Source organism: Equus quagga, chromosome 7 (assembly GCF_021613505.1).
Source record: "Equus quagga isolate Etosha38 chromosome 7, UCLA_HA_Equagga_1.0, whole genome shotgun sequence".
NCBI classification, from domain to species: Eukaryota; Metazoa; Chordata; class Mammalia; order Perissodactyla; family Equidae; genus Equus; species Equus quagga.
In genome coordinates this window covers 133,199,891-133,225,506 of record NC_060273.1, presented here as the reverse complement: position 1 = coordinate 133,225,506, position 25,616 = coordinate 133,199,891, and the positions used below count along the sequence as shown (strand labels likewise).

Sequence of the window (25,616 nt, the reverse complement as noted above, 5' to 3'; positions counted from 1 at the left end):
CTCTCTGGTGCTTTGTCCTGTGAACTCTTGATCATTTAGCCTACCTGGACTTCCAGCTTCAGCCCCATAAACTCAGGGAGACTGCTCAGCTCTGTCCTGGGTTTCCCTCACTGCACCACAGCCTACAGACTGTCTCAAGACAGTAAGTTGGGGCCGTTGTAGGACCCAGCATTTATCACCACTCAGAGATCACTGTTTTTCATTATCTGATGTCCAATATCTTGAGAACCATTGTTTCATATATTTTGTCCTGCTTTTCACTTATTTCAGGCAAGAGAGTAAATCTAATTGTTATTACTCCATCACGGCCAGAAGCAAAGGTCCAAAAATTGTTAAATATTTTAATATCGGAAAAGTAGTGGGTTTTTTAGTATAAGAGCATTTAAAAATACATTACGTTAAAGTCTATGTTTTCCTCAATGATGACAGATAAACCGGGTTTTGGTATAGGTTGTCATTCATCATGGAACCGTCAGGCTGGAAACACCAGGAAATCACGGACTCTGAACTGAGAGGTTTATACATCTAGATGTGCACTCTCAAGGAGCAACAAGAAGAAATCAATAAACAATTAACTTACTTGAGGAGTCCACGTTTCAGATGTTACCAGACTGCTGGACTTTGGATGTCTTCACTTGAGTGTGCCTGGCAAAGGTTTAGGAGCCTCTGCGTGTGGGCACACACCCCTTTGGGGAGCCTTTCTCTGTTTAATGTGCCCATTCAGCACATTATTTATTGAGCTCCTACTATCTGCTAGTGACTCTTTAATGATGTGGAGATGTAGCAGGAAACAAACAAGACAAAGGTCCCAACCTTCATGGAGCTTAGTGGGTAAAACAGACAAAAACCAACATGAAATAGTTCTGTAGGGGAAAACTAAATCAGAGTAAGGGGTTAGAGAAATTCAGGGTGTTATTTTAGATGGGAACGTCAGGGAAGGCCTCTCCAAGGTGGTTACGTTGGATTTGAATGAAGTAAGGAAGGAGGCCATGCAAAAATCCAGAGAGGAATGTTCTGGAGAAAGGGAGCAAGTACAAATGCCCTGAGGTACGAATGAGGTAGGCTGATGAAGGATTCTGGCAGGAATCTAACCTAAAGTCAGGAGCAACTGGAAACCACTTAGTTTGTCTACCTACCTACACTCATTCATTCATTCATTTATATGATAAACTACATATCAAGCATTCTGCTGCAGGTGTGAATGCAAAGAAGAGTTGTCTAAACAAAATTACAAGTACAATTTAATGTGAGAGGATCTGAAACGTAAATAAGCAGCAGTGGTCACAATAACGAGGTTAATGGAGCTTCCAGTTTACCGGTGTAAGTGGCGCATTAATTCTAAGAGGTCCTGTGCCACTGGCCCCCCGGGCCCCATCTGCCCGAAAGGCCAAGGAGAGCGCCAAGGGAGGGGGCACTCGACGGACAGCACGATTTGCATAAGGATGAGAAGTGGCTGTTGAGAGACAAGACAATTTTGAGCAGATCAAAGGGCTTGCTAGTCAGAGCCCCTCGGCCCTGCCTCTCTGCGGGAATGCTCACGTTGAGAGGAGAGACAAAGAGCTTCCCTGTTGAAATCTCTGCCGGAGACCGGAGCACCAGGCCCTGCCGCTTGGGGAGTACTTCACGCTGGGTCTCCCTCACTGGAGCGACAGCTGGAGCACACTGTAACAAGGAACCGGAACGGGGACAGGAAAGAGGCAGCCAGGGCCACCCTGGACAGTGACCACACCAGCCAAGGCCAAGAATCAGAGCAGCCTCGTGGTGGGGGAGACATGCTGCTGGCTGTAGCCCGTAGGGCTGTGTTTACTGAGCACAAGAGACACCCTGGGGCTCCTATTAGTCTCTGAGTTTTTCCCAATGCAAATATATGACTTTGGAATTATAACCTTTAATTATAATCTTACACCACCACTTACCAGCTGTGTTGTCTTGGGCAAATTACTAGACCTCTCTGGACCTCATTTTTTTCGTCTGTTGAGTAGGGATAATATCACCGTTAGGTGTTAGGATTGCTGTGACGTTTAAAGAGCACGTGGGAAGTGCTTAAACAATGGTAGCTGTGTTTTTATTATAATTACTATTATTGAATTTTAGGAGACCTGAATTCCCAAAAGTTGGTGAGTAAAGATTAAATTAATAGTCTCAGAAGCTGTTATTAGGGTCCATTTCTACCCTCAAGCTCTTGTGCCCTGGGAAGCATGGGATAATATTAAAACTAAGTCCACGGCTTTGGGCAACTTAGTCAAGCTCCTCGAGCCTCAGTTTCTTCATCTGCGCAACAGAGCATTAGGGGTGTCCACCTTCAGGCCCTCCCGGGGCTGTGACTTCCGAGCTTCCCTTCCAACAAAGGGCGTGGAAAGCACTTTGTGAAGAGCTGTTCAAGTGTCACTCACGTCCAGCTGTCGTCTCTTCCCCCAGCTCTGCTTGACGCAGCTGTTGGAGCTGAGAAAACTCATTTTCAGGTTATTTTCAGGTCTGTGAGATGCAGTGCTCAGAGTCGACTGCTCTATGGCTAGAAGTTTCTACAAGCCGCCTGTTAAGGCCCCCCCATGCAGAAGCCCTGGGACCATCTTTCCCTGGCTCCTGACTCATGTGGCTCAAGGGGCCAAAGGAAAGTGTCTTTTTCCTACTGTTTTGCTGTATTTACTTCCTGTTGCCTGACTACCTGCCTCCAGCATCAGCAACAGCCTCTGAGCCCTTGAATATATTTATTTTCCATCTGCTCTTTCCCTGCTAGGAGCAGCATTTAATGCACCCCTGAAGATCCGGGTCCTGGAAATCACAGCCCAGAAAAGCACTCAAAGCAGGAGAGGGATAATTTTCTCCCTTGGATTCTCACACACTGGATGGTGGGCTCGAGCCCTCAGGACCAGCGGAGCCTCAGTTAAACCAGCGGGCTCCCTGACCTTCCCAGGTGCACGCCCGCAAAGGGGGCCTTGCTGGTTCCCTGAGAGAATGAAACCCACTGAAAAGGCCAAAAGCCTTGGACTTGAAATAAAATTAAACTTTAGAATTTGTAAACGAAGAAAAATTTGGAGAAGTAAAAAGCACAAGAAGGGAGAATGTAAGAACTTAGAAATTTGAACCATGAGAGAAGGGACAATAAGCCTAAAGAAATGTATGCTTATATAATCAGAAGGAAACACTGAGGGTGATGTGTAGCTATTTGAGGGGTTAAAAAAATATGAGAAGAAAAAAAGGCCGATAGAACTCATGACCAAAGGTGCTGAGAATGGTAGAATTTGGAACGGAATATAATTTGGGGACAGGGAGGGCAGACTCCGAAAAAGTTCCTCCCAATCATTCATGATACTGGAAGAAACAGCAAACAGCTGTTCTCCAAGAGAGGATGGGCTTAACTTCCAACAGGAGGAATTTTGGATAGACGTTAGAAAATATCTTGGGTGTAAGTACTGTGAGAGAAATGTGGAAACCCCAACTCTGAGGCTATTGAGAAACAAGAAGGTAGCCGCTGCCTTTTACCAGGGCTTAGGGGCAAACCCGGGCAGCTGAGCTTTCAAGGATACATCCACCCACATGCAACTATGATTCTGTGTTAAGTTTTCTCCAATCCGAGTCCTTCTTTATCACAGTGTAAAGATAGAGATTTTCTTAGAGGTCTTTGTTTTCCTCTTCTGAACTGGCTTCTTAAATCTAGACTACCTCAGGGCCAGTATCTTCAGTTCTCCTCAAAAATGTTTTCCACAGATCTTCAAGGGCAAGAGCCTGTCCTTTCTCTGCATCCCTGGTCAGCACTGCGCCTGGCACCCAGATAGTGCTGGATAGACAATCCTGGAACAATTTCCAGCTCTGAGACGTTGAGAGCACCGCTGCGATGATATAAACTAAGGGTCATGGAAACCCCAGCAACATCAAAGAAAATGGACTGCTTCCTCCTCTGCTACAGAAAGCTGGTTGATAAGAGCCCTTGACTTTCACCCATAAAAAGGCCACAAGGCAGAGAGCCCACTGATTTTGTCTGAGTATTTGTGACAGCCAATATTTAAGGGAGGCAACTGGCATCTCAGGGTCCTGGTTGTCTATCTCAGATTCAACTTTATTCCGATCTGCAGTAACTAAAGTCACAGGAAGATTCCTAGGGTCCCAGAAGGTGAGTGAGTGATGATCCAATGAGAACTGACACAGACCAGTACTGCCCTCTGGCCGGAGCTCCAGACCTCAGGCCAGGCAGGGACTATTTCCCAAGCGCCATTCACTCACATACCTTCCTCAAGGTTTGTCATATCCTCATATCACCTGTTCATATCCATCACTTAATATTTGTCTTTACATTGTGTTTAAGTAAATCATCCCTGGTTTTTTGCTTACACTGGTCCTAAGCAATAACATCTGAGAAATTATGGCTTTACGTGCTAGTCGAGTTTTTTTCAAATGTACCTTAAATTAAACACATAACTTTAAAAATAAAAATAAGTATGCTACCCAATATCTCCCCCAGGGGTAGGAAATTCCACCCATGGTTACATTTCAAGCTGTAACTTAGCCATTCTCAAATTTTTCCCACCAAGACATACATTGATGCCATTCACGTGGCCAGAGACTCCCATGCGAGTGTCTGAAGTCCTTGGCAACTTCTACCAGAAAATCGGGGGCACTCCATCTTCTCCTCACTTTGGGAAGTACATGGAGCCAGTGAGTGAACACAATTATAAGGATAACCATGAAATCACGGACTTGAGGATAATAGCACCCTCCTCACTGAGCTGTTGAGAGGTTAAAATGAACCGATGAAGCATTTAGCATGGTGCTTAGCACACACTGGGTACTCAATAATGTTCCTCTTTTGTTTGCATGAATTACTCATCAACTTTGGTGATTTTTCCTCAATAAAAAAAATTTGGCATGACCTCATTACTGATGGTCACTGTCTGAGGACCCTGGCCACCACTCACCCCAACAGGAGCCGCTCGAAGCAGATGGTGGTCAACTCCCAGAGAAAGCACTTTCTCCTGGTCTCCAGGAAATGATTTTTCTATTAATTCATAGGTACTATGAGTCCATATTTATTTTCTATTTACATTGTAGCTGAGAAAATTGAGATCCTTATAGTATCTTTTCCTTCTAGAACTTTATCTTATTTCTCCACGTAGAATTACTTTGGCTCTGACACGCCAGTGGTTTCTAAGGAAATCAACAATCATGTCATTAAGAAAAATATGAGTTTATGTTAGAGATTTATAAGGGGTAAAGCAGTTATCTCATTTTCTACTAACACCTCTGTAATATAAGGAAGAGGGAAAGATAAACCCCAAATTGTTATTGTAGATGAAGCCACTGTGGGACACAAGCAAACTCTGACCAAGTCTAAAATAGTCACTGTGTTCCAGGAGAATATCCACTTATTCTTTCATTAAGTCACTTATTCAATACATGTGTATCGAACCAGCATTGTTGAAAAGGTGCCGTGCTAAGAGCAGTGGGGCGATGCGGAAATGTCTTTTTTTATAAAGTCACTTACAGTCCAGTAAAGAAGACGATACAAGCGGCATAGGAAGCAAAACTTGATAAACGTCATAACACGCAGCTCCTAACATTTCATCAGGAAGATCCCCTCAGAGCTCTGAGCTGCCCCTCCTTGTTCCTGGGTTGTGCACCCCCTTGGTATCTGGATCGACTGCTCTAAAGTACACAGGGCTAGGTCACAGTGGGCCACTTCAAGTTTTTCTTAGCACAAGCCATCTTCAGACATAAAGCCAAGACATCTCAGGTCACATCTCCTCTCTCCCCATGAATTGTGGCAGATGTAAGATCTAACACCTGAGGGCCAGGATGCACAGAGGACTCCAGTGGGCTGGAGTCACTGACCTGGATGGACGAGCAGTTACAGAAGTCGCTAGAAAGTTGATAATAACCTCAACTCATTATTAATCAATTCAAAACCCTTCGTATTGAGAGATACTCCGCAAAAATGTGTTGGTAGGTTTATAAACATTGCTAGACAGAACTCTCTTAAGTCATATGACATCTTCTTTTCTCTACATTTACCCCTGTTATTGTTATATTGGGTTTTGATTTAAAGGAACATATTGTGAAATACTTATATCATGCATGAGAAAGTAGAAAGCCAAGGAAAAAAAAACTTTGGGGGCCAGCCCAGTGGCATAGTGTTTAAGTTCGCATGCTCTGCTTCGGCAGCCCAGGCTTCACAGGTTCAGATCCTGAGCCCAGACCTAGCACTGCTCGTCAGCCATGCTGTGGCGGCATCCCACATACGAAATAGAGGAAGATTGGCACAGATGATACCTCATGAACAATCTCCCTCAAGCAAAAAGAGGAAGATTGGCAACAGATGTTAGCTCAGAGCCAATCTTCCTCACCAAAAAAAAAAAAAAAAACCTCAAAAACTTTGAACTGAGCCCAAGAGAAAACATTTAAAGATTTGAGTACAGTTATAACCAATGCTCCTTCTGAGTGGATGGGAGAGGGCGTGGAATAAAATCAAGTGACTTCTAGAGACAGCAACTATGTCCTTTGGAAGCAGCTCAGCATAGCAGAAGCATGGGCTATGAAGTTGGGCAGAGCTAAATTCAAGTTCCAGTCCTTACGGTCTTGAGAAAATTCCTTCACTCTATGATCCTCAGTTTCCCCATTTGGGGACAGGGCTCATAAAACCTACTTCACAGAGCTGGTAGGAGGATTAAATGAGATTACATATGTAGAGTACCAAGCACACAGGCCTTCAAAAGTGTCTGTTCCCTTCAGTTCCCTGACTATGAGAGGTCATGATGAGGGCCTACCAGCTGCTCTGGGAGGGCCCTGTCCATTCATTCAGAAACCAATAGGTGTAAGTATGGCGCCAGCACCAGGAACACATCAATGACTAAGACCCTCAGGAATTCCCATTCCCTATCTTTTAGAGGATTTAGACTCTGCCTTCCCTTAGGGACTCTCCTAAAACTGCAGAAAGCAACCTTGACGGATAAAGAGGGTACGTATGCACATGGATGTGCAGGTTAAACACCAGGAGCAGATCCAGAATTTGAGTTCAGGCTCCATCCTTTTCCACCTGCAGTTCACTGGGTTAGCAGAGGTGGTGTGTGTGGCAGGGGAGGGGAGGCATGGGAAAGGCCCACCCAGGAGAGCAGACCAACTGGGACTACTTCCACAATCCTTTTCAGTTTTTATTTAAATTGCAATCAATTTAGACAGCGAGACAGTAATACGAATAACAAGGTGATAGATGGAAGAAGAGCATTGGGGAAGGAATTAATGAATGTCTCCTCTGATGGTGAGCCATATAAGTCAGTGTTCCCCTGAGTGTATTCTCCAGAACACTGGCTCTCCCGCAAATTCACTGATTCCAAACTCCAAGAAAGGAGCCTAAGAAGCTATTTTTCACCAGTTTCCCAGAAGAGTCTTATCCTCAGTCATGTCTAGGAAACACTGGACTGAATGACCTTTCAGATTCCTTCAATATTTATGGCTGGATATTTCCATCAGCATAAAAATCCCTGTGCTGAGGATGGTGTCAAGACAGCAGTGTAGGCGGACTCTGAACTCACCTCCTCCCAAGGACACAACAAATTTACAACTACTCTTGGAACAATTACCCCTGAGAGAGAACTGAAAAAATGGATAAAAAGGACCCACACAACAAGGGACAGTGCTGACTGCTCTGAAAAAAATCTACCTCCATGAGCCATGGCGCTCCATGGCAGGCTGGGAGCAATCCTAAGGTACGGAGCCTTCCCTGGAGGAGCGGGGGACCTGAGCAGGGGAGCATTACCACTATAAGCAGCTTTTGGACTCAGCACAAGTGAGACAAGTGTCATAATATCTGGCTTTGCTGGCTGTTAACTACAACATGGGAAACCCCCAGAAAAGCTATCCAACATAAGGGGAGAAAAGCCTGCTCTTAAAGGGCCCACACAAAATTCACTTGTTTCGGATAGCAATCTAAAATCACCAGAAATAAAGGTACACAGTCCGTTGGTGAAAAGAGACTCACCTGATAGGCTCTGGGAGCATCTCAGTGAGACACAAGACCTCTCCAGGGACTGAGACATTGGCGGCAGCCATTGTTGTGACCTAGTACAGGTGGGCTGACACCGACGCTGACAGACATCTTTGGAGTTCTTCCCCTGGCCTGTTAGCCCAGGGTCTGCCCCACCCACTAGAGCACTGATTTAATCCAGCTCAGCCTGGGCAGGCAGCCTGCCCTAGGGATGGGCCCCACCCAACAGCAAGCCCTTGGGCAACTTGTGGGCTGGGTGCCTGGAAGCTCTGCAGCTGAGTAGGTCTGCCTCTGCAGGGCAGGGCATGTGCCACAGCAGGCGGAGTGTGTGGGGTGTTGGTGGAATGTGTGGGGCCTCTGCAGTGGGGCAGCTGGCTCTGCTTCAGTGGTACACACATGGAGCAGGACTGTGTTGACAGGGTGTATGGCTCTGCAGGCAGTGGGGGCTTGTCAGCTGCAGAAGATTTGTGCTTCTCAAACAGCCACATAAGGGATCAGCCCCACCTTCCAAAGCCTGAAATAATTGGGTACTCCAGTGCCTGGGGCCAACCCCACTCAGCTGAAATCCTGAGAGAGCTGACAACAGCCTTGCAGCCCAGAGGCCTACAGCAATTGTGAGCCCCTGAGCCTAGCAACCAGCCATGCTGGGGGCCTACTCACTTAACAGAAAAACTGCAACAGGAACGTGCTATTAGATATTGCAGCCAACTGTGCTAGGGCTCCCCATGCTCGATAAAGTGACTGAGGGGTCCATAGCAGCCACACACAGCTAAGCACTACGACCAACCAGCCGGGGGACAGCCTAGCCTCCCTGGGCACCTGCAGCAAGAGCAACAGTGCCACCACAGAAGGACACACATAGCCCACACAGGGGACACTCCTGGAACGTTTGGAACTAGTGATGAGAGGGAAGCACACTGCTGGGCCTCATAAGGCATCTCTTACATAAGGCCACCTCTCCAAGATTGGGAGACGTAGCTGACCTACCTAATTCATAGATATAAACAAAGAGAAAGAGGCAAAATGAAGAGACAAAGGAATACATTCCATGTAAAGGAACAGGACGAAACCTCAGACAAAGAACTAAACAAAAGAGAACAAAACAATCTACTGGACAAAGAGTTCAAATAAAAAGTCATAAGGATGCTCACTGATCTGGGGAGAAGAATGGATAAACTCAGTGAGAACTTCAACAAAGAACTGGAAAATATAAAAAAAGTGTCAATCAGAAATGAAGAATACAATACTGGAAATGAAAAACTCACTGAAGGAACTCAATCACAGACTAGATGATACAGAAGAATGAATCAGCAAACTGGATGAAAGACTAGAGGAAATCACCCAAGCTGAACAGATAAAAGAAAAAGGAACTGAAAAGAATGAGGACAGTCTAAGGGACCTCTGGGACAACATCAAGTGCACTAACATCCATATTATAGGTGTTCCAGAGGGAGAAGAGAAAGACAAAGGGACAGAGAATCTACTTGAAGAAATAATAGCTGAAAACGTTCCTAACCTAAGGAAAGAAACAGACATCCAGGTAGAGGAAGCACAGAGAGCACCAAACAAGATAAACCCAATGTGGCCCATGCCAAGATACATTATAATTAAAATGTCAAGAATTAACAATGAAGAAAGAATCCTAAAAGCCACAAGAGAAAGGTGACAAGTTACATACAAAGTAAACCCCATAAGGCTATCCACTGACTTCTCAGCAGAAACCTTACAGGCTAGAAGAGAATGGCACAATATATTTAAAGTGCTGAAAGGAAAAAATCTACAGCCAAGAATACTCTACCTGGCAAGGTCATCATTCAGAATGGAAGGAGAGATAAAGAGTTTCCCAGAGAAGCAAAAACTAAAGGAGTTTATCACCAAGAAACCAGCCTTATGGGCCGGCTTCTTGGCGCAGCGGTTAAGTTCGCACATTCTGCCTCTCAGCAGCCCAGGGTTCACCGGTTAGGATCCCGGATGCAGACGTGGCACCACTTGGCAAAAGCCATGCTGTGGCAGGAGTCCCATGTATAAAGTAGAGGAAGATGGGCACGGATGTTAGCCCAGGCCCAGTCTTCCTCAGCAAAAAGAAGAGGATTGGCAGTAGTTAGCTCAGGGCTAATCATCCTCAAAAAAAAAAAAAAAAAGAAAGAATAAGAAAATTTTCACAACAAAAAAAGCAATAAAATTACTGGTAAAGGCAAATACACAGTGAAGATAGCAGATCAACCACCTATGAAGATAATATGAAGGTCAAAAGACAAAAGTACTAAAATTGTCTATTTCCACGATAAGAGGGTAATGGATAAACACACACACAAAAAAGAGGTTAGATATGATATCAAAAACATAAAATGTGGGAGGAGGGGAGTAAAAGAGTAGAGCTTTTAGCAAGAGGTCAAACTAAAGATACATCAACTTAACATATACATCAACTTAATGTAGATTGCTGTATATATAGGTTATTATATACGAACTTCATGTAATCACAAACAAGAAACCTATAATAAATAAACAAATAATTAAGAGAAAGAACCCAAACATAATACTAAAGAAAGCCATTAAACCACAAGGGAAGAGAGCAAGAGAAGAAGAAAGGAACAGAGAAGAACCACTAAAACACCCAGAAAAAAGTTACAAAATGGCAATAAATACATACTTATCAGTAGCTACTTTAATGTTAGTAGACTAAATGCTCCAATCAAGAGCTATAGGGTGACTGATTGGATAAAAAAAAAAATGAGACCCACATATATGCTGCATACAAGAGACACTCTTCAGACCTAAAGACATGCACAAACTGAAAGTGAAGGCATGGAAAAGATACTCCATGCAAATGGCAATGAAAAGAAAGCTGGGGTAGCAATACTTATACCAGACAAAATAGACTTTAAAACAAAAACTGTAATAATAGACAAAGAAGGGCACTACATAATGATAAAGGGAACAATCCAACAAGAGGATATAACACTTGTAAATACCTATGCACCCAACATAGGAGCACCTAAATATATAAAGCAATTATTAACAGACATAAAAGTAGAAATAGACAGTAACACAATAATAGTAGGGGACTTTCATACTCCACTTACACCAATGGATAGATCATTCAAACAGAAGATCAATAAGGAAATATTGGCTTTAAATGACACACTAGACTAGATGGACTTAGTAGATATATACAGAACATTCCACCCAAAAACCGCAGAGTACATTCTTTTAAAATGCACTTGGAACATTCTCCAGGATAGATCACATATTAGACTACAAAACAAGTCTCAATAAATTTAAGAAGACTGAAATAATACCAAGCATCTTTTCTGACCACAATGGTATGAAAACTAGAAATCAACTACAGGAAGAAAATCAGAAAATCCACAAATATGTGGAGATTAAACAAAATGCTACTGAAAAACAATTGAGTCAATGAAGAAATCAAAGGAGAAGTCAAAAAATACCTAGAGACAAATGAAAAGAAAATAAAACATGCCAAAATTTATGGGATGCAGCAAAAGTGGTTCTAAGAGGGATGTTCATATCAGTACAGGCCTATCTCAACAAATAAGACAAATCTCAAATAAAGAATCTAACGGTGCACCTAAAGGAACTGGAAAAGGAAGAAAAAACAAAGCCCAAAATCAGTAGAAGGAAGGAAATAATAAAAATCAGAGCAGAAATAAATGAAATAGAGACTAAAAAACAGTAGAAAAAAATTAATGAAACTAAGAGCTGGTTCTTTGAAAAGATAAACAAAATTGACAAACCCTTAGCTAGACTCACCAAGAAAAAAGAGAGAAGACGCAAATAAATAAAATCAGAATTGAAAGAGGAAAAATCACACTGGAGACCTCAGAAATACAAAAGATTATAAGAGCATACTAAGAAAAGCTATATGGCAACAAATTGGATAATCTAGAAGGAATGGATAAATTCTTAGAAGCATACAACCTGCCAAAACTGAATCAAGAAGAAATAGAGAATTTGAATAGACCAATCATCAGTGAGGAGATTGAAACAGTAAACAAAAACCTCCCAAAAAATAAGAGTCCAGGACCAGATGGCTCTCCTGATTACTTCTACCAAACATTCAAAGAAGACTTAATACCTATCCTTGTCAAACTCTTCCAAAAAATTGAAGAGGCAAGAAGTCTTCCTAACTCCTTCTACGAAGCCAACATTATCCTGATACCAAAACCAGACAAGGACAACACAAAAAAAGAAAATTACAGGCCAATATCACTGACCAATATCCATGCAAAAATCCTCAACAAAATACTAGCAGATCAAATACAACAATACATTAAAAAGATCATACACCATGATCAAGTAGGATTTATTCTAGGAATGCAGGGATGGTTCAACATCCACAAATCAATCAACATCATATACCACATTAACAATATGAAGAATAAAGATCATATGATCATCTCAATAGATGCAGAGAAAGCATTTGACAAGATACAGCATCAATTTATGATAAAAAAAAAACTCTGAATAAAATGGGTATAGAAGGAAAGCACATGAACATAATAAAGGCCACATATGACAAACCCACAGCTAATATCATTCTCACTGGAGAAAAACTGAGAGCTATCCATCTAAGAACAGGAACCAGACAAGGATGTTCTCTTTCACCACTCCTGTTTAACATAGTACTGGAAGTCCTAGACAGAGCAATCAGGCAAGAAAAAGAAATAAAAGGGATCCAAATTGGAAAGGGAGAAGTGAAACTGTCACTATTTGCAGATGGCAGGATTTTATATTTAGAAAACCCTAAAGAATCCACCAAAAAAGTTTTAGAAATAATTAATGAATACGATAAAGTTGCAGGATACAAAATCAACATAGAAAAATCACTTGCATTTCTATACAGTAATAATGAAGTAACAGAAAGAGAGATTAAGAATACAATCCCACTTACAACTGCAACAAGAAGAATAAAATACCTAGGAATAAACTTAACTAAAGAGGTGAAAGATGTGTACACTGAAAACTATAGAACGTTGAAAGCAATTGAAGAAGACACAAAAAAATGGAAGAATATTCTGTGCTCTTGGATTGGAAGAATTAACATAGTTAAAATGTCCATACTTCCTAAAGCAATCTATAGATTCAATGCAATCCCTATCAAAGTCTCAACAACATTTTTCACAGAAATAGAACAAAGAATCCTAATATTTATATGGAACAATAAAAGACCAAAATAGCCAAAAGAATCCTGAGGAAAATGAACATAGCTGGAGGTATCACACTCCCTGATTCCAAAATATACTACAAAGCTAGAGTAAGCAAAACAGCATTGTACTGGCACAAAAACAGACACACATTTCAATGGAAGAGAATCGAAAGCCCAGAAATAAACCCACACATCTATGGACAGCTAGTTTTTGACAAAGGAGCCAAGAACATGCAATGGAGAAAGGAAAGTCTCTTCAGTAAATGGTGTTGGGAGCAATGGACAGCCACATGCAAAAGAATGAAAGTAGACCATTATCTTGCACCATACACAAAAATTAACTCAAAATGGATTAAAGACTTGAATGTAAGACCTGAAACCATGAAACTTCTAGAAGAAAACAAAGGCAGTACGCTCCTCAACATCAATCTTAGCAGACAAGTACCATGTCTGACTGGGCAAAGGAAACAATAAAATAAACAAATGGGACTACGTCAAACTAAAAAGCTTCTGCACAGCAAAGGAAACCATCAACAAAACAAAAAGACAACCTAACAATTGGAAGAAGATATTTGCAAATCATATATCTGATAAGGGCTTAATATCCAAAATATATAAATAACTCATACATCTCAACAACAAAAAAACTAACAGCCCAATTTAAAAATGGGCAAAAGATCTGAACAGACATTTCTCCAAAGAAGATACAGAGATAGTCAACAGGCACATGCAAAGATGTTCAACATCACTATTTATCAGGGAAGTGCAAATCAAATCTACCATGAGATATCACCTTACACCTGTCAGAACAGCTATAATTAACAAGACAGGAAATAACAGGTGTTGGAGAGGATGTGGAGAAAAGGGAACTGTCATGCACTGCTGGTGGGAGTGCAAACTGGTGCAGCCACTAGGGGAAACAGTATGGAGATTCCTCAGAAAATTAAGAATAGAACTACCATATGATCCAGCTGTTCCACTGCTGGGTACTTATCCAAAGAATATGAAAACATAAATGCATAAAGACACACACACTCCTATGTTCATTGCAGCATTATGCACAATAGCCAAGACTTCGAAGCAACCTAGGTGCCCATCAAGGGACAAATGGATAAAGAAGATGTGGTATTTATACACAATGCAACACTACTCAGCCATAAGAAATGATGAAATCTGGCCATTTGTGACAATATGGATGGACTTTGTGGGTATTATGCTAACCAAAATAAGTCAGAGGGAGAAAGTCAAATACCATACGACCTCACTCAATAGTAGAAGATAAAAACAACAACAAACAGGGGCTGGCCCCATGGCCGAGTGGTTAAGTTCACACGCTCCACTGCAGGCGGCCCAGTGTTTCGTTGGTTCGAATCTCTGGCTTGGACACGGCACTGCTCATCAAACCACACTGAGGCAGGGTCCCACATGCCACAACTAGAAGGACCCACAATGAAGAATATACAGCTGTGTACTGGGGGGCTTTGGAGAGAAAAAGGGAAAAATAAAATCTTTAAAAAAAACAACAACAACAACAAACAATCTCATAGAGACAGAGATTGGATTGGTGGTTACCAGAGGGGAAGTGGGGAGGGAGGAGGGTGAGAGTGGTGATTAGGCACACATGTGTGGTGATGGATTGTCATTTGACTTTGGGTGGTGAGCATGATGTAATCTACACAGGAATCGAAATATATAACAATGTACACCTGGAATTTATATAATGTTATAAACCAATGTTACTGCAATTAAAAAAAAAACTAACAAAAAAATTTTTTAAAACCCCCCCAACCCTGTGCTTCAGGCTCTGCAACGCACCTCTTACGGTTTTCTGTGTGTGGGCACCTGGCCTGTCTGTGTGGCGCCCTCTGTGACCTGCAGGTGTTACTGCAGCCTGCCAATTCTCACAGACTTGAGACCTCCTTTTACGAGTAAACCTTATTACTAAATAATGTTTTTATAGTAGATGAGTTTTTTTAACTATTAAATATTTCAAATAAAGATAAAATAGACTCCCCAAAAATGTTGCCATATTTGCATCTCTTTTTAAAAATAGTTAAATAAAACATGATAGACACGGCTAAAGCCCCACTCCAGTCCATCTCTGTCCCTTTCTCTCTCCCTCTCTCCCTCCCCAGAGGTCACCGCTAGAGGCAGTGGGAATCATTCGCATGCACTTTTTCATATTTGTACTACATATCTCTAAATCTTTAAACAATATATGCTATTGTTTTATGATTCAATGTTTACATAAATGATATCATAACACACAAATCACCTTGCAACTTGCTTTTTTCTCAATAATATTTAAGTTTTGTACACAGAGACCCTAGTTCATCTATTAAAATTGCTTCAGATTATTCCACCATATGAGAAACCATAGTTTATTCAGCCGTTTCCCTCTTCAAGGATTGACTGTTTCCCCTTTTTTCTGCACAAACGTTGCTCCACTGCACACCCGTGCACTTGTCTCCTCACACGTAGGTGCATGAGTTTCTCTAGAGTGGATATATCCACATGGACCCCGTATTGTAGGAGATGCACGTCTTCAAATTCACCACGTATTGCCAAAGCTGCTGTCCAAGGTGATCTGAGCATTTACACTCCCATCTGCAATGTAGGAAATAACAATAATAATATTTCCTTACATCCTTGCCAACACTTGGTGTTATCAGGGTAATTAATTTTTGTGAATTGGTGGGTGTAAAATAATTTCCATGGTTTTATTTTGCGTCTCCCTGACTATTGCTGAGGTTGAGCATCTTTTTCTATGCTTATTACCTTCTTCTGTGAGTTGCCTGATCACATAATTTGCCCACTTACACAACAGGTTGTCATTTTAAAAACTGATTTACAGGAGTTCTTTACGTATTCTGAATACTTATTCTAGATTAGTTACGTACTTATCAAATGTCTTCTCCCAGTCTGTGGCTTGTCATTGACTTTTGTTTTTGGTATCTTTTATCATACAGTTGCCTTAAGTCTGACATAGGCAAAAAGGCCAACTTTTTCCTTTACGATTTGTGCTGTTCATCTGATTGTAACCCTTTCCCTAATCCCAAATTCCTAAAAAATATTCTCTTACTTGTACTGAGAGCAGCTGAGTTTTTAAATCCTACTTATTTATGGTCACAGTTCTTGGGTTAGAGTGGTCCATAAAATGAAGAGTTTGGGCTATAAAAGAGGGGAGAATAATCACATTTTTCTCGACTCAAGCCCCCACTGGCACCTGGAAATGTATGTTATATTGCACAGCCCACACTGGCTCTTGGGACGCCCACTCTCCAAGTCTCTTTGAGTCCTGTTCCTAGATTCATGGTCATTACAAAGAACGTAAGACAGAAAAAGAACCGAGCAACTTCCATGAGGCAGTATATACTAGGGTGGACATCACATAGTCTTACAAGGATCAAGGACCCACAGAACTCCAGAAAGAGCTTCTAACAACCACCACCAAGTCTGCTGAGGCTGAAGGAGTGGGCAAAGCTTGCTTCCAGGAGCATAATCATGGAGAGAAACCTCGTTCTGGACTCGCAGTGACCACACTGCTGGGTGTGCACCTCCGAGGCGAGGGGCACAAGTTCTCCCCGTTAAATCTCATCTGCGAACAGGTGGGCTACCCTGCTTACCTCAAAGGTTGTTAAGAAAAATGGAAGGAGATAGAGTTTAAAACTTCTATATTGTGGGCTCATTAGATTCTCAGCACTGAAGATAAAATGCCTTGAAGGCAAGTTCCCGAACCAGCTCTGTTGGGAGCACCGTTCAGAGAACAACAGTGTTAGTTCAGAGTCCTCAATTACACCGCAACTTAACTCTTCTGTGCACTGGGAAGCAGGAAGCACTGAGAAGGTGTTCGTTAGCCAGAGGCCCTTGGTAACAATATTCTGTGGGTTCTAGACAGACCCATGCAGGCAGATGTCCTCAAAACCCCCTTGTGGGAAAGCAGTCCATTCTCATATGAAAGAGAGGAGATGAGACCTCATCAGGGAACCTAACCAGGCCTACTACAGGGTGCAGTTTTATTCTTCTAATTCATAAACTCCTAATACTTTGGAAAGTAGGAAGTACTCTGCAGATGTTACTCACGTATTATGATTTCAGAGCACAACAGAATGGAGAGACGGGGTCCTCGGATGGCAGCTTCCAGCACACTCCAGAGCAAGCCGGCCTCGCTAACTCCATCATTCCTCTAAGAGCTCTGCAGTGACACAGCCTCACCCAAAGAGAGTAGAGAGACACTGTGCTACTTCAGAGGCTGGTCCTAAAATAAAACTCAGCAACGGGAGTACTGGAAACCAGCCTTGGTGCGAATGTCTTCAGTCTGAGCCGCTGAAAGATTTGCGTTATTTTATTGGGCCCTGGAGAGACACCGGATTTGGGTATGTGGATTTTGCTCAACTCAAGAACTCTGGGTATTTTTTCGTTGAGTGTAACCAGGGCAAGACTTTATTATATCCCTTAGAACAGGAAACAATTTTATGTACTTGAATAAAGATACTTGGCAGCTCCTGGTTTCTAGTTTAGCAATGAATACAAATTTCTTACTATGCTTATCAACATCTGATTTTGCAATGTTTGAGATATTTGTCTTTCTGCTTTCTTTATGTGTAAACCAGCTTTAAAGGGCAGCAAAGGATGAGTGAAGAAGAGATGTGGTTTCAGACCTTTATTAGGATTCTCCTAGTACAGTCTCCCTTCCCGAAGTCCTTTTCTCCTGATTTAGAATCCATCATCCTCTGTTTCCAGGCGAAGCTGCGACTTTCTCTATGACCCATCTAGAATATGATGCTGTCACACTCCCTCACTGAAGAAAGGACTGATTCCTTCTTTACGTGCACTGCAGCCTGAGGGACCCTACTGAACATAAGGCGAGAAAAGCAACTTCCTGAGTGTGCTGAAAATCAGATTTTTCATCCTAAATTCTAACATCACGTCTTCTCCATTGCTCCAACTGCTATTTTGGTTAATGAATTTTCTTTTTTCTTCCGTAGAAATCTAGAGCACGAGGCTTTGGCCAGAGCACTGGAGACGGAGTTAGATTTGGGTTCTTCCTCTCACTTGTTGGCAACGCCCAGACTGACACTGTGAGGCGGGAAGTGCTGCTGGTCCTGCTCCTCTGGACTCTCATGAGGATGCAACGAGATGCAGTGGTCAAACACGTGCAGCATGCAGAGCGCCATCCACACTCGGGATTACAAGAGAAGCGGGGTGTCTGAAAGGGAGGAGCGTGCAGCCTGCAGCTGGGTGCTTCGGCTTGAATCCCAGTTCTTCTGCTAACCAGCTGTACAATCTGAGGCAAGTTACATGACCACTCTGTGTCTTAGTTTCCTCACCTGTGCAAAGGAGATGCTGATCATGGTAGTACCTCTGTCCTAGGGTGCTTGTGAGAACTAACTGAGTTAATACCCGGGAAATACGTCGAACAGTGCCTAGACACAGAGCGCTCAGTAAAGGTGAGCGCTTCCTGTGTGAGAGCCTTCCTTCTCCTTTGCCCCAAGTTGTAAATCAGTCATCACATCTTACCAAATCTTACCATAAGACCATTCCTTCTCCCCACTCCGCTACCCCTCTTCAGACCTCTGTTGTCCCACTCTTGGGCCACTGAGCAATGACGCTGCTGGGCTCTCTGATCTCGTCGCTTCTTCTAATCCCTCCTGTACACAGCAGCAAATCAGTTCTCTCAAAATATCACTTTGAGCCAATCACTTACACGCTTCAAATTCTCAGTGACTCTCAAACACTTAGAGAATGATTTTAACACCTTAGACTACAATTTAAGGCGTGTTATAAGCTAAGCCCACCACATCTTCTGTCTCTCTCAACACCCTCAGACATAACCCCTCTACTCTAGCCAAACAGCTTTCCCTGCTTCTTGAACACAGCTTGGGATCTGCTGCCTCCGTATAGTCCTCATTCCTTTCCTCTTGCTTGGAACATCCTCCTTTCTTGGCCAGCTAACGAGAGGCAGGGGGCCTAGAGGTTAAGAGCTGCAGTTTGGAGGTCAAACAGGCCTCCATTTACCTCCTAGCTCCACACCTTCTCCGCCAGGCGACCTTGGGCAGCTTTTCTCCTATTCTGTGTGCTTAGCAAGAGCACTCATTATAGTTAGAGGAAAATCCATTTTACAATGATAATCTATTGAGTCCTGGAGAAGGGTTAATTATTTCCTAGTTAACTGATGTTTTACTATAATACGTGACCCAGAACTCAAAACAAAATTAAAATGCTTCTACTCTCTCTTGTCCCAGTACATTTTCCGTTTTCCACTAAAGAACATCAGACTCACCAGGAACTTCATCAGGAATTAACAACCTTCTACTTACTTTCTAGGCTAATTCCTTTCTTACGTTCTTCCTCGGCACAAGGCTAATCTAATTACCTTCCCTCGCGTCATCTGAGAGCAATGACCCAGCTTTCAGCTTAGCCAAAGCAGGACACAGGTGACCCTGCTCTGGGAGGAGGAGCGCTCTGTACCACTGAGTTTAGGAGCTTCAGCCTCAGGAATCCAGCAAAAAAAGGCAGAATAAAGTCAGAGAGAAATGACCTAGGCCGGAGAATTGTCAACAAATCCGGAAAGGGGAACATGGGAAGTTTGTCTGTTCTGCTCCCCTCACGTGTGGACATGGGAGACAAGTAAGATTCCGCAGCAACCTGCGTCCTGGTCCGTCCACCCTCCTCCACGGTCCCTCCTCCGTTCTCCCAGACGGGCTCCCTTGCCGAGCACCAAAAGAGCTTCTCGGCAAAGTTAGCCTCGATGTAAACGCACAGAAACTAGTTTACACCGTAGTCTGTCTCTTCGTGTCTCTGAAGCTGGAGTCCCTGACCGGAGACTGTGTCCCCTCAGGAGTCACTCTTCCGTCGTCCTCCGTCCTCTCATCTGCTCTCCGCTATCCCTCTGTCCTCCGCCTCCTCCTCACCCTCCTCCCCTCCGCCCCTCCCTCTTAGCCCTTTCCCTGACAATCCCATTCCAGAGTTGACGAAAAGCTTCCCAACACCTTCAAACATTTTGATCCTAGCTCAACCAGTGACTCTCAACCCCAGCTGAACATGAAAAGAACTGAAAAGAAAGCACACCTGGCCTCAGTCCTGCAGACGCTGACTCGGTCAGTCTGGGGTCCAGCCCTGGCACGGCTGGCTTGATCATGGGTTTCAGTTCCCCTTGGGGACTCCAGTGTGTGCCCAAGCTTTGGAACCACGGCCTTAACCGAAGCCTGGACTCTCCCCTGGCAAATTCATTTCCTTTGCCTCCTTCTAGAGATCTCACATTCTCTCACACCTGAATACCGCCAGACAAGCAAGGGCAGGCACACTGGGGCTCTTTCAGACCACAGGGCTTCCATTCTCATGCGCAAAAAAAGAGGACCTCTTTCCCTGAGGTACTTATTTACACAGCCATGCCTCCTCCACCGCAGCCCCTTATCTGCCTGAATAACTTCTACATCCATCACGGTTCAGTTAAACCATCACCTCCTCCTAGAAGCCTGCCTTGGAAGCACCCCGTCTTCTTGCTGTGCCCGTGGATGCCCAGTCATACCCTGTTCACAGTAATCTATTACTTCCACGTCTGTCTATCTCAATAAACCGTGAGTTCCTTGAGAATAGGGACTGTATTTCTTCGTTGCTGTGCCCCCACAATGTAACTGATGCAGAGCCTGGCGCATAGTTGGCATTCAGTAAATACTGGCATGAGAGGGGAGAGAACACCAGCAGGAGAAGAGAGAGTGAGAAGGCAGCATGAGAATGAGGGAGGAAAGAAAAATCTGTCTCCTCTACTGTCATCCTCTGGCCCTCCAGGGATAAAGCCAATTTTATTTAGCAGATTTTTGGAGCCATAATGTAGAGACGCAGCACAGAAAGCGAAAATCCAAGACAACTCTCCATTTTTAGAAAAAAATAAGCAAATTCCAAGACAGTTAGCCCATATACAGGAAGTATTTTTAAAATATGTTTCTGGTCATCCACTAAGGACAGTATTTTCATCTCCAACTTCTACACCATCAGCGACCTAGATAGACCCTGAGGATTGCCTTCTGTTCGTGGCGGCTGTGGTGGGCAGAATAATGCCCCTCAAACGTGTCCATGCCCCAAACCCCTGAACTGTGAAAGTGCTACCTTACATAGCAAAATGGACTTTGCAGATGTGACAAAGTTGAGGATCCTGAGATGTGAAGATGATCCTGACTGTCCAGGAGGAACCAGTGTAATCACGAGGGCCCCGTAAGTGAAAGGAGGAGGCAGGAGACACAGGGTCAGAGGGATCAGCACGAGAAAGACCTGACCACCCATTACTGGTGCTGAAGATGGAGGAGAAGCCAAGGAATGCAGGCGGCCTCTAGAAGCTGGAAAAGACAAGAAAACAGGTCCTCCTCTTGATTCTCCAGAAGGAACTCAGCCCTGTGGACAACTTGATTTTAGCCCCATGAAACCCATTCAGACTTCTGACCACCGGAACTATAAGATAACAAATTCATGTTGTTCTAAGACACCAGATTTGTGCTGATTTATTACAACAGCCATAGTAAACTAATGCAGCAGCTGTAAAATGCTCCCAGAGCACACTCAGAGCTGTCAATGCGAGTTTTCAGCTTTGAATTAATGTCACCTCTGCCGCAGTTACTGCGGAACGATCACAGAGTTTTGATGACGACCTTGAGTCAATACAAGACCCTCAATCATGAATGAAAGAATCAGTAGCTGTAACCCCGGTACTGTACATACTGGATCCTGGAAGACACGCAGCCCATGGCCCAAACAGACATGGTGTGATCCAGCTCAGAACAAGAGCCTGGAAAGAGGCATGAACAGTTCTTAAGTTTGCACTCCAGCCACACTGAGCAGCTTGGGGACCCCAGACCTCTGGTCATCAGTCCTTTCACTCTCTTGTGCCTCCAGGCTTTGTTCCAGGGCTAGGACCCTGAGGGTGAGGGCAGAGGAGAGAGGAGAGGAGAGAGGGCTTCACAGTGTCTGTCCTCAGGGTACGGCAGATGCAAAGTGATCAGACTTGCTGAATTGCTCAGACTGAGAACCCAGCAGGCATCTCCTGAAGGTCATTATGCTAAAAGGTGTCTGTCCCTTGTTCCAGACTGTCTGGAGGAGGAGGCAGAGAGAAGGAAAAGATAAATCAGTACGTTGGTGGTGAACTCATACATATTTTAGAATGACTCATTCAATTTTAAAAGGGAATTCACCCTAAAGTAGCCAGAAACTTTACAGGGTCAGTATTCCTCGTTTTCTGAACGTTCTGATCAATGAGTATTTGAGCGTACAGTTTTTTTTTTTCTTTTCGCTCCTGTACTAGATAGAGTGCAGCGTTCCTTCTCCTCACCCAGGCACGGAACCGACTGAGGGTCACAGGGATCAAAGGGATGGGGATCAAAATGTCAGCTTTACTACAACAAACTGGAGAGTAGCGCTCCGGTGTGGGGCAACGACAGGCTTCCTAATGGAGCCCTCCAAATCCAGCAGGACAACCACACGGAAACCTCAGCCAGCAGAGCGATCCAGCCCCAGGGGCAGAGCGGCCACAGTCAGACGCGAGCGGGCGCAGAGGGCTGCGGGAGGCCTGCCTGTCCCACCACCCCCCCCACCCCCCCCCCCCCCCCCCCCTCACCATCCCAGGGAGGACTGGTCCAGGGAGAAGAAGGGAGGAGGGGAGAGGCCAGGAGTGTTACCCTCACGGAAGCTCTTCCACATGGGCGCGTGAGGACTAGGAAATGAACCTTCTCCACCTGACAGTTTCTTCTAAATGATAGCTTATATAAAGCTGTGCTATAATTAAGCTAAGTAAGTAATTATATCCAGAGAAATCTGAAAGCAAAGTTAGCAAGAGCTGACAGAAAACCCATCAGCCCAAAGCATACACCGAAGGGGCGGCCTCCATCTCAGCCTGTTCCCAGCAATGAAGTCAACACTGACAAATGCTGCCCGCTGGCTTCAAAACCTTAGAGCTTGTTCAAAGTTGTCCCTATAACAACATTGTTCTTACTCACCTTATTTCAGATTTATTTTCTTGGGGAGGAGAAAAATGGGAGGAATTACAGCTAGCCTTCCAGAAGTTCCACACAGGCCCATCTGCCTTTCCTGTGAAGCAGTCACAGGCGAGGACCTTTCGTGGCAGCGTTAATAGTTGGGGCGATTGTGAATTCTCAAAATGCTTGTGAGTGGCAATTTTTATACTCTTGTCTATTTCTCTTTTACTTTATCCAGATGAATTTGATTAAGAAAGCAAATGGAGATTTTTTTTGTAAAGCATGAACATCAACATGACACGTGAGCAGGAACGACCCCCCACACGCTTCAGTCAATAACGACAGAACTACAGGATCAGGTGAAAAAACAAGACCGTGTAATGAGATTTTTGAAATTTTCAAGAATGATACTAACATCATCATAAAAAGTTAATGAACACAGTTCACATATCATAATTTAAACAAGAAAATAGGGGAGTGTTTGTTTTATTCTCCAGTTGTACATAGTTGTTCCTAAGGAGTTGGGGTCCACAAAAAATTAGGATTGTTTAAAATAATGGGCATAATTTTTAAAAGAAGATTAGCTGTACATATTTATTTTTATTATAAAATAATCATAACGAGATTTTTAATGGCTTGTTTAATTGATCACTTGTTTATAATATGAATTTATGAATACTTTTATAAATAGAAATTCCCCCAATAAAAGGCTTATGGCACTTTTTCCTTTCCTCTTACTAACCCTGCAATTTGATGAGGTTTGCCCAGTTCTGAAAATATTGTCTATTATGCTTACAAACTGCTAAGAAATAAAGGAGGAAAAATGAGTGCTCTTCTCCCATGACATCAGCCTCAATCCTCCTGTAACACTCTATCTTCTTAGGAAAGCTTTAGGTGGGCCAAGAACAAGGTTTTCCCTTAACAACACATCACCGTCATCACCAGATGATTGTGACATGGGAAGAGTAACCTCCAATGAGAGAGAAGCCTGGAAGTCTGATTGTGACACTCAGGCATAAATCCAAGAGCTCCCCCAATGCTCAGGCCCTTCTCCTCTCCACTCGTAACTGACAAGAACATCTACAATGGCCAGAGCTTCCACCAAGAAGAGCAGGTGCTCCAGACGACGCCAAAGCCCAGCCTCCAGAAAGAAATCACACGCCAGCACCTACCGTGGCCACAGAAATTACTCACTCTACATAAACAGGGTCCTAAAGGAAGTGGTTCCCCAGAGGGGCATATCGGCTCGCACCTTGGACACCATGAACATCTTGATCAACAACATCTTCGAGCGCATTTCTACGGAAGCCTGCAGCATGATGTATTTCAGAAATCGGTGTACCCTCACCCCTCAAGATGTCCAGAAGGCAGTGTACTCGCTGTTTCCTGGGAAACTAGCTAAGTATGCAGTGGCTTTTGGAAGTGAAGCTGTCCAGAGATATCTTCACTCCTAAACTCCATGTACCAGCTTAATTAAATCTTGGGGAAAGTGAATCAAGCTTACTACCCAAACAATCACTTCAATATTGAATTCACTCTTCTTTTTTATAACATAGTGATATTTCCTGGTGTTTTTCCTATTTCTCTTATGTTTAGAGAAGAATTACTCTCTTGCTATTTTACCCGTTCACAGTTCGACTATTTAGGGTTTCCTGACTCCTTGCTCCCACCCAACTCCCACCCAGAGCTCTTTTTTTTTCCTATGAATGTGTACATCTCATTATATAAATTCAATGCTTATTGTATTGTTAAAACATTGTTAACTATGTACAGGATGATCTAATCCAGCTATTTTGACCCCCAGGTCATACTGACTTTGAATTTATGAAGACAAATGTTTTAATCAGAAATACGCCAGTGCTGATAAGTTGTCATTAAAAAAGTATTTTCTAGAGCAAGCTACATTCAACAGTTTAGTTCCTCAGTGACGTCTCTAGAGAGCATGTTAACCGTTTCCTTTTTGTTTTAATTCTCGTTTCCCGCATTTCAACAAGCTCAGTTCTTTTCCAGGTAAATTTTATCTTTACATTTAATTTATCTTTACATTTAGATTTGGTTCCCTGGGATCCACGGTCCTACATTTATAACGTTACAACACACAGAACCTACCACTCGATTTCTAAACTTGAAGAACGTCACAGATGTCACTAGGCTGTCGTGACCCATCTCCTTATCACTGCCCTGACTTTTGTCTCTTTCTCATTTTTCTTGGTCCTTTTCTCCCTGTGTATGTGTCTCTATGTGATAGGTTTAATTGTGTTTATTTGGTCACACTGGGGTTGTATGACACGTGTTCTTCTGTGCCTGCCTTTTCTTGAGTGTTGTTCTAAGATTCAACCCTGTTGACACATAGAGCCCTCGTCCATTCTTTCCACTCCTCTGCTCTATAGCATTCCATAGTGTAAGCATACCGCAGTTTATTTATCAATCCTCTGCTCTACAGCATTCCATAGTGTGAGCATACCGCAGTTTATTTATCAATCCTCTGCTCTACAGCATTCCATAG

At 43.3% G+C, this 25,616-nt stretch overlaps 1 protein-coding gene across 1 annotated transcript; it reads left to right on the top strand.

Annotated features, from left to right (window-relative positions):
* The first annotated feature begins 24,195 nt into the window (after positions 1–24,195).
* LOC124242017 (histone H2B subacrosomal variant-like) lies at positions 24,196–24,564 on the top strand. The gene has a single exon (XM_046666471.1). The coding sequence runs from the start codon at positions 24,196–24,198 to the stop codon at positions 24,562–24,564; it is 369 nt and encodes a 122-aa protein (XP_046522427.1).
* The last annotated feature ends 1,052 nt before the right edge of the window (positions 24,565–25,616 follow it).

Coding starts and splice junctions, on each gene's coding strand:
- LOC124242017 (XM_046666471.1), top strand. CDS start 24,196: ATGGCCAGAGCTTCCACCAAGAAGAGCAGGTGCTCCAGACGACGCCAA.